Below are 9,432 nucleotides of genomic sequence, written 5' to 3'. Positions count from 1 at the left end.
ACACACACACACACACACACACACACACAGATCCTTAAAGCAGACCTGCCTTTTCAACGATTAACATCTTTCCCACACATCTGCAGGGCCCTCAAACATTTTTATCAACAGCACCAAATTCCTCTCTCTAAACCAGGATTGCAGATTTTAGGTCAAGAGTGTAATTGTGACAATATTCGATTGCCACGCAGGTTAATAAGCAGCGGGAGCTGCCTGTCTGGGGTTCTACTAAAAAAAAGCGGGGGGCGGGGGAGGCATACTAAATCTCATTATAAAAACAAGATATCAAAGAAAAAAACATATTTAATTCATAAGATTTTGCAATAAATTAAGATAAAAGTAACAAATCCAAAGATAACATAGTTTAAAACTGAGCTAGCTCTCAGGGGGCAGAAGCAGGTAGATCTCTGTGAGCTGGAAGCCAGGCAGGGTATAAAAAGAAACCTTGTCTTAAAGAAAGAAAGAAAGGAAAAGAGGGAGGGAAAGAAGGGAGGGAGGGAGAGAGGGAAGGAGGGAGGAAAAAAGAGAAAAGAGACAGAAAAGGGTGTGGTGACTAAACAAAGTACATGAATTTCTCTTTGTGTAACAATATTAATCTTGGGGGTTGGCATACAAAGTAACAAGTTTCATCTTGGCATCCTCATAAATGTCATTCCAGTTTGTTCTCCTCCATTCCCCTCCTCTTTGCTCACTCTTAAAAGATGTATCAAACCTCAGGAAATCTGGAGAGAGCAGGAAGACAGGAGGTGAGTCTAGGAAGAGTTAGAGGATGGAAAGGGAATGAAAAAACACACTGTATGAAATTCTCAAAAATTAAAAATACTACAGTGCCCTACCTTGGGAAAATGAACAGACTAAAACAGATCCCATTTTCCATCACAAATTGAAAATAATCTCTCAACTACAGACAAGGCAGTGCAATCCAGCTTTAGTTCAAACCCTTCATGATGACGGCGGCGCAAGTAGTTGTTGCAGTGCTAGCAAGAGGCAGAACTGGAATCACTCCAAGGCTCTAGGATGTACTCAGTACCAGGTATCAACAAGGAAAATGTGGTATCATGAGGTTAACTTTGTCACATGTTTAAATCTCTCACTGTCATATACTTCATGTTACAGTTCATGAAATCACCTGGGTCCTTCTACAATAAACTACAATATTTAATTAAGAACAAATAAAACCCGGGCATAGTTGGGTACACCTTTAATCCCAGCAGTAGGGAGGCAGAAGTAGGCTAGCCTGGTCTACAAAATAAGTTTCAGGGCAGCCAGAGCTACATGGTGAGACCTTATCTTGAAAAAATAATACAAACCAAAAAAGAACCAAATTTGGTAAGGTAACATATAAAACTAGTTTTCAAAGACCAGAAACTAATTTTGTACATATTAATTGTGAATGTTTTCTTTCTTTTTTTTTTTTTTTTTTTTTTTTTTATAAATTTTTTAAAAAAAAATTTTTTTTTTTTATAAAATTTTTTTTTTTTTTTTTAAAAAAAAAAAAATTTTTTTTTTATTTTTTAATTTTGAATTTTTTTTTTTTTTTTTTTTTTTTTTTTTTTTTTTACTTAGAAGTTTGGAAACCAAACTATCTTTAAATCTAAAAGATGATATTTTCTTATATAACACAAATACATCAATTTCAATGTTATTTCTAAAATACAAAATTAGCCTTGACGTTCATCAACAGATGAATAAATAAAGAAAATGTTGTACATATGCACAGTGGAATTCCATTCAGCCCTCAAGAACAAAATGTATTCTCAGCAGGAAAATGGGTAGCATTGGCAACTATCATGCTAACTGAAATAAACCATATCCTGAAAGATAAATGTCATGTTTTCTCTCATCGGTGAGCTCTAGATTGATGTATGTATATATCATATAGGTGACACAAAAGTAGAAGGGGGAACTATGGAAGGGAGTACATGAAAAAACAATGAGAAAAGAAAAAAGTACAATGATAAACATATATAAAACTGTCATAATGAAATCCATTATTTTAAATACCAACTTTAAAAATTAATTTTAAAAATCTGCTGACATCTAAAAATGAGGTTGGAAAGGACCCACATTCCTATCATCGCATCTACTTCAATTTCCAATTATTCATCTTGAGTGAACTTTTTTTTTTTCCCAAGACAGGGTTTCTTAGCTCTCTTTGTATACCTGGGCTCACTTTGTAGACCAGGGTGGCCTCGAACTCACAGAGATGCACCTGCATCTGCCTCCCCAAGTGCTGAGATTACAGGTGTGCGCCACCACACCTGGCTATATGAGTGAACTTTCAAACTCACCTTATTTAGAATACCACTGTTTCTAAAAGAAACCATTTTTAGTGGATATATTGTATTTACTACCTTATACAAGAGGAAAAAAGGTTTCGAACACATCTGTTTTCCTTATATTTGTTGACCCTGAGTTTTTTGTTTTATTTTGTTTTTAATGATTTGAATCCCCTACTCAAAAAGTACTGTGTATTTCCTCCTGGGCACATGTTACAAACTACAGTTTAAAATCCTACTCAAACCAACTTAGGTCCCAACATAACTCATTTGTGGATGTCTCAGCACATGTTTTAAACATCCTGTATTCCAAAAACTCAGCTGATGTTGAAGTTCCTTCACTTCAGGAAATGAGAGTTGACTCAGTGAGCCCACTGCGGACACCTCAGAACTTGGCTCCTGCTTTCTAGCCGCTCCCTCCTGGAGCCTAACCTCCATTATTCTGTCAGTGTTTTAACTGAAAATCTCACTGTCACATTCCTTAAAAATCTTCATTTCCCAAAGCAACCTACAGAGTAAACTGTGACCCTCGGCTTGGCACGGAAGGTCTAAGACATGGTGAGCCTACCTTGACTCTCCCTCCCATTCTCACATTCACAGACTTGAACCACTCATTGACACTTTCATTGGCTGCTAACCAGCTGGGGTGGTGGGTACCTTTAAGAGGATTCCTCCCCTCTGAGTTGAAATTTTCGCACCCATTTAGCTCAGTTCAAAAATCACTTTCTCACACAAACCACAAACCACCATCTCTCCTACACCCCTTCTGATCCACCAAAACCGTCAGGGCTGTGTTTCCCTGGACTCTGGTAACTAATGGCTAGGCTGATTCTCAAGGTGGACAGACCAGCCTCAGCGTGCAGGCGGCCCACTGCAGCCACAACTGAGGAAACGCACGGATGTTCCGCTCATTCCCGTGCACATGTGTAACGATAAACATACACACAAGCTAAAAATACAGTTTGGTTTATACCGACAAACACACGAACTTAGAGGGTACTAACATTGCAGATCCCTTCACGCTTAACCATCTGTAACAGCCCAGGAAGGGTAATCTTCATCACAAATCCCTAGCAGCATCCTAGTCTAAATTAATCAGTATTTTGAACTCCAGGGTCTCCACGCCAGAGGAAGCTGACTTAATTTAAAAGGAGAGAGCCAGAGACAAGAAACAAACGTAGTTTCGTGAAGGTCAGCGGTCCTGCACTCAAATCTACACTCATCACCTTGGAAGGCAACAATTTTGTAAAGCCTTTCATTGTCCATCGTATTCCCGGCGCTGGCAGAGATAACTCAGCCATGCAAACAATAATTTAATACAGAAGATAAAATAACTTATTTCCAGGAAAAAAAAAAATTAGCGTGTAGATGGTGTGTTTCCACTCTCTTTCCTCATCTCCAATACAAATATCTTAAATATTTACGGGAAGTTTCACAATTCCAACGTCCCGGTCGACAGTAATTTAATTCTTTCCGATAATCCCCCGGGTTAAACAGGGCAGAGATTCTTTGTCCGGATTTAGAGAGACCGAGCAGCAGGCTCTAGAAACGTAGCGTTCCGTTTATTTTCCGCAGAAAGTATTCTGACTACAACAAAAACCGGCCCAAGGAAAAGCCGCCCTCTGCTCCACCAGGATCGCGGTGGACCCGCTGCGGAGTCGGCGGAGACGACGGGCGTCGAACCTCAGATTCCGAGAGACCGGAGCCAAAGTCCCGTCTCCCAGCCGGGGGCCGCGACAGCCGGTCCTCCCGCAAGCGCTGGCTGCAGCCTGGGAGCGGCGAGCGCACCGCCGCGGCGCCGCCGGGCTCCGGCTCGGCGCTGTCAGGCTGCCGGCGCCCGCCTCGCCCAGCCCGCCCCGCCGGGCGCTCCCGCCGCCCCGTCCCCTCGACACCCACCTGACCGCCCGGCAGCGAGCACCGGGCCCAGCAGGCCCCACGCCAGCAGCCACCTCAGTCGCCGAGCGGCGGGGGGCGAGAGCGCGCGCGGCCCCATAGCGAGGGCTTCTGCAGGTCCCGCTCACCGCGCGGCCGCCGCCTCCGCCCCTTCGGTCATCCTCGCCACCCCGCGGGGGCCCCCGGGCTGGCGGGGCGCGCGCCCGCGGCGGGCACGCGCGCGGCGCTGACGCAGCCCCCTCCTCCGCCCCTCCACGCCCGCCCCGGCCGCCCTCGGTCCCGCCGCCGGAGGCTGACGTCAGGAAAACACAGTCCGCGGGGAGAGACGGTGGCCTGCCGCACCGCGGCGCTAGTCCGTCCCGCCCCTCCGCCCGCGCAGCTCGCTGGGGGCGGGGCTAACGAGAGCCCCGCCCCTCCACCCTTGCAGCTCACAGAGCGGAGATGTTGCTGGGGGCGGGGCTTCTTTTAGTTCCACCCCTCCACCTTCCGCCCCTCTCCGTTAGAAAAAGCGGAGGGCCGACTGACTAGGGGCGGAGTCAAGACTGGCCACGCCCCTCCCTGGCCACTTCTGATTGGTCGCAGCGGCGGGCGGAGCGTCGAGCTGCGCACTGGTTGGCTGTGTGGCGGCGGGCTGCGTGCCTACGCAGAGAGGCCTGACAGCGCCGGGGCTCGGGTCGGCCGCGGCGGCCCGGCTTTGTTTTTAGGCCAGGTCTCTGGGACCGGCCCGGGAAGATGGTGCTGGGGGGCTGCCCTGTGAGTTACCTACTGCTCTGCGGCCAGGCGGCCTTGCTGCTGGGGAACCTGCTGCTGCTGCACTGTGTCTCTCGGAGCCACTCCTTTAATGCCACGGCGGAACTGGATCTCACACCCTCAGGCGCCGCTCATCCCGAGGGTCCCGCGGCCCAGAGCTTGGAATACAAGGACCCCAACTCTCCCGTCATCCTTTGCTCTTACCTGTAAGCTACCAGATCGCGGGGGCGGGCCTGGCGGGCCTCCGGGTGGTTTGGGGAAGGCTGAGGGGAAGGCTGCTTCCACCCGAGGGAGGTGAATTCCGGGACGGGTGCTTCTCAAAGCCCCTGCCGCAGAAAGCCTGCTGTGTTAGCGGTAGATGCTGGCAAGGGGTAATGTAGGCCCTAGAACCCTTCCGCTTCCTGCAACCTTTTCCCTGCCTTGGTTCCAGGATGAGTTCGAGGCCGGCCAGCCAGCCTTTATCTCAAACTAAATTAAAAAAAAAAAAAAAATGAAAGGGCCCGAGATGTAACTCAGTGGCAGTTGGCATCCCTAGCGTATACAATTTCCAGTACAGGAGGGAAGGGTAGAAGGAAGGAAAGTGGGTAGGATGGCGTGCGTTCCCTTAGCAGTCAGCAAAGGGGGTGGCTGATGACGGTCTTCCTGATTTGCAGACCCGACGAGTTCGTAGACTGTGATGCCCCAGTGGATCACGTTGGAAATGCAACTGCATCCCAGGAGCTTGGTCATGGTTGTCTCAAGGTGAGGTTTTTGTTTTTTATACACGCACTCTTCCCGTAGTTGAGTGCTTGGCGTTACCGAAAAGCATACCGAAGGGCATACAAAGAGACTTTTTTTTTTTTTTTTAAAGTCAACTGCATTAACTGTTTTTAAGTAATTTGTATAACTGTTGCTGGAAATTTCCAGCACGACCAGGGTTTTAGTGGCTGAATAGCATCATTTGCTTTCCTCAGGAACCAGCAATGCCTGTGCCCAAGCTGCCCAAGTGCAAAGACCAACCTGTATTGGTTCCTTTGGCTGTTGAAACTAACAAATTGAAAATGTCAGCTGTGCTTTCAAAGCAAGCCCTCTCTTGAAAGAGCAGCAACCAAAAAAAAAAAAAAAAAGGTCATGCACTTCGTAAGCCGATGCTGAATTGGGCTTTCTTGGTTAGGCATGCACTTGGATTTTGGATGGAGTTCCTCGTGCAGGTGATGACAAGCAGGTTGCACATGTCCCTGCGAAGTAGCACAGTTTCATCGGTTATGTGTTTGTTTGAGGATAAGGCATTCTAGAGAAGCCATTAATATCCTTAAAGTGAGTGTGCCTACTTGTTCTCTTAAGACCCGGTGTAGTTTGACTTGGCTTCAGTTTTGTTGTGGTGGTGGGTTTTTGTTTGTTTTGTTTGTTTGCATGTGAGAAGGCCTCACTCTGTAGCCCAAGCTACCCTTAAACTCACGATCCCCCTGCTTGAGCCTCCTAGTGCTAGCATATAGGGTTTTGCATTGCTGTCTTAAGTCCTCAGTCACGTGATAGTCTGAATTATTTTCTGATTTTGCTCATTTACAGTAAATATACAACGAATGTCCTAATACGCATTGACATCTCAATTCCCATTCCAAAACTGCTGCGTTCTGTGCCTGTAAATACCAGATAATCAGAGTACTGTACATCTCTGCAGTTTCTGTTTGACTGTATATTGAAGAAGTCAGTCATAAGGGAGAAAGGTTGATTTTATGCGCACTTAGTACACTCAGGATGGACTGCTAAGTCTCTAGACGTCATCACTGAATTCCGTGCTTTTGACAGCTTACTTAATGGTGCTAGCCTTGTTACAGTACTGAAGCAGCTTTTATGGGTGAATGTGTGTGTGTGTCACTTTCTCCACAGTTTGGGGGTCAGGCCTACAGTGACGTGGAACACACTGCCGTTCAGTGCAGAGCCCTGGAGGGAATTGAATGTGCCGGTGCCAGGACCTTCCTCCGAGGGAATAAGCCCTGTATAAAGTAAGCGTTACTTTGTCGTGCTGTATGCGTGGTGCTGGGATCTGAACTCAGTGCACATGCTCAGCATGGTAATGAGCACACCCCAGTTCAAACTTAAGTGTCACTTTGAAAGGAGTCGTGGGTTCTTTGCTAGAGGAACTCCTAGTGTGGCTTTTTCTTTGAAGTATTAAAGACCGGGGGCTTCTTCCTGCATGTGGCCAGCTGACTGAGGTGGTGTGATTACAACAGCTAGGAGCAGAAGTTGTGAGTTGCGAGTCTTTCAGGCACTAGGCCAAATGATGCAGCTTCAAAACTCCTGACTGGCAACCAGCCTTAGGACTTCTGGAACAACGTTTTGCAAAGAAATGTGAGTTTCTCAACTGAAATCACCTGAGCCTAAAGGAGTGTGATGTAAAGTCTACCAAAAGATGCAGAATCTACTTAAGACTGTTAGCAAATAGAGAGGCCTTGGTGATGTCAGTAACTGCAGTCAAGTGTCTTCACCGAGATATAAAAATGCTTCAGCAGATGAAAGGAGCATGAGAATGAGGCTCTCATTTAAGGAAAAGTGTTTCTTTGAATAAAAAATGTTCATAAAGTGAGCAGAACCTCGAGCACAGACCCCTCTGCTACCACCATCTTTTATGCATGTTAAAAAACATGTTTGTTTTTAATATATATGTTTGTATATGAGTGTCGGCTTGTGCATGTTGACTGCAGGGCCTGCAAAGACCAACAGAGGGCATCTGATCCAGGCAGTTGAGTCAGCTGGTGTCATTGCTGGGAATCCTGGCTCCTCTGCAAGAGAGCAGCAAAAGTGCTCTTAAGCACCGAGCCCTCTCTCTAGGCCCCTTTTTATTCTTAAAAGTCCCTTCACATCTTAGCAAGTACATTCTCGGGATCCTAGACCAGCAGCTCTCAGCCTGGGGTTTACATATCAGCCCTCCTGCATATCAGATAGTTATCTTGTGAGTCATAACAATATAACTTGTGAAGTATATAGTTGTGAAGTAGCAATGAATGGAATTTTATGGTTGGGGTCACCACTACATGAGGAACTATACTAAAGGGTTGAAGCATTAGGAAAGCTGAGAACCGCTGCCTTAGGCTGGGGAGAGACTGCCCATCCCAAGACTTGAAAATTCTTAGTGTTTCAAAGGACCTAGTCAGGAGCATGTTCTTAATATGCAGATTAATGTCCTTCGCCATGTCGTGGTGGTCCACCCCAGGAGACTACTCCTTTGCCTTTATCATGCCAAGGTCAAGTGTCAGGCCACTAGGCATCACTGTGTATAGCCTAAAGCTGCTAAAATTATTCAAGTAGCCAATCCTAAATTGCCTTTATGCCCTGCCTTGGCTTTCCTGCTAAAACACCAATGAAGTTGCCACCGGGACCTACCCCTTACTCCTGTCTTCTGACCATCGTGTTCTCCCTCCCATGTAGCCCAGCAGGACAACAGCCCTGCCTCCTCTCTAGGACCCATGACCCATGAATGCAATAAGCTATTTGTTTGGCTTTCCCCATCCCACCCCCAGGCTTAGCCACACCTGAATGTATCAAGAACCCAACCAAGACAGGAGGCCTCTGTGCCACATTGCTGCACTTCTATTATGTTACATTCAGTTTTCTTTTTGTTTTGTTTTTCAAGACAGGGTTTCTCTGTGTAACCTTGGCTGTCCTGGACTCGCTTTGTAGACAAGGGTGGCATGGAACTCACAAAGATCTGCCTGCCACTGCCTCCCCTAGTGCTGGGATTAAAAGCGTGCACCACCATGCCTAGCTTGCATTCAGTTGTCATGCAGCAAAACCATCTCCCTCCCTTCATCCAGGTACACCGGACACTACTTCATAACCACGTTGCTCTACTCCTTCTTCCTGGGATGTTTTGGCGTCGATCGCTTCTGTTTGGGACACACTGGAACAGCGGTTGGGAAGCTCCTGACCCTTGGAGGACTCGGGATCTGGTGGTTTGTTGACCTCATTTTGCTCATCACTGGGGGGCTGATGCCTAGTGATGGCAGCAACTGGTGCACTGTCTACTAAAAGCTGCTGCTGTGCCATGCTGGCAAGGAACACGAGTGCTCAGCCACCAAACTCGTTACTATAAGCTCTGAATTCTCCTCTGAACATCACGTCCTCTTCAGAAGGACAGACTGGATTGTTCAACCCAAATCTTACCTTGCAAACCAGAAACGGCAAGCAGTATTCTGGGAGTCCGGTCATACCGTTCCTCATGACAAAACAGCAAAGATCAAAGACAGTGACCTCTCCCCACAGATCATTCTCAGTGCTGTGTCTGTGAGGCTGGATCTTCAGTCGTCTGGAGCAGGGGCCCAACAGGATAAACCAAGTGGTTGTTTATCCATCCACAGCCTTTTGTGACCCTGAATTTTCATGCACAGATCAGAAGCTGCGCCAATGAGAAATCTTCAGCCAATATAGAAATGACCGTGGATTTTAATACACACCAAAACTCTGAGTCTGTGAATTTAAATTGCAGAATAAAGCTTTAAAACCTCACCTGCTATGTGAGTGTTTTCAGTAG

At 46.7% G+C, this 9,432-nt stretch overlaps 2 protein-coding genes across 2 annotated transcripts in view; one reads left to right on the top strand and one right to left on the bottom strand.

Annotated features, from left to right (window-relative positions):
* The window catches only part of Adam9 (ADAM metallopeptidase domain 9), a 71,042-nt gene extending 66,640 nt beyond the window's left edge, over positions 1 to 4,402 (bottom strand). The window contains exon 1 of the mRNA XM_055593398.1: positions 4,176 to 4,402. Coding sequence (XP_055449373.1) covers positions 4,176 to 4,272 — 97 coding nt within the window. The 5' untranslated portion in view covers positions 4,273 to 4,402. The remainder of the gene's footprint in view (positions 1 to 4,175) is intronic.
* A 394-nt stretch (positions 4,403 to 4,796) lies between these two features.
* Tm2d2 (TM2 domain containing 2) lies at positions 4,797 to 9,407 on the top strand. Its single transcript, XM_055593466.1, has 4 exons — positions 4,797 to 5,128; positions 5,576 to 5,663; positions 6,792 to 6,907; positions 8,717 to 9,407. The coding sequence occupies exons 1-4, from the start codon at positions 4,905 to 4,907 to the stop codon at positions 8,928 to 8,930; spliced, it is 642 nt and encodes a 213-aa protein (XP_055449441.1). The 5' UTR covers positions 4,797 to 4,904; the 3' UTR covers positions 8,931 to 9,407.
* The last annotated feature ends 25 nt before the right edge of the window (positions 9,408 to 9,432 follow it).

The sequence above is a fragment of the Psammomys obesus genome, unplaced genomic scaffold, assembly GCF_907164565.1.
Source record: "Psammomys obesus unplaced genomic scaffold, mPsaObe1.curated_primary_1811, whole genome shotgun sequence".
In the NCBI taxonomy this organism is placed as follows: Eukaryota; Metazoa; Chordata; class Mammalia; order Rodentia; family Muridae; genus Psammomys; species Psammomys obesus.
The sequence above is the reverse complement of the archived record's forward strand: the minus strand, read 5'-3'. Positions and strand labels throughout refer to the sequence as shown.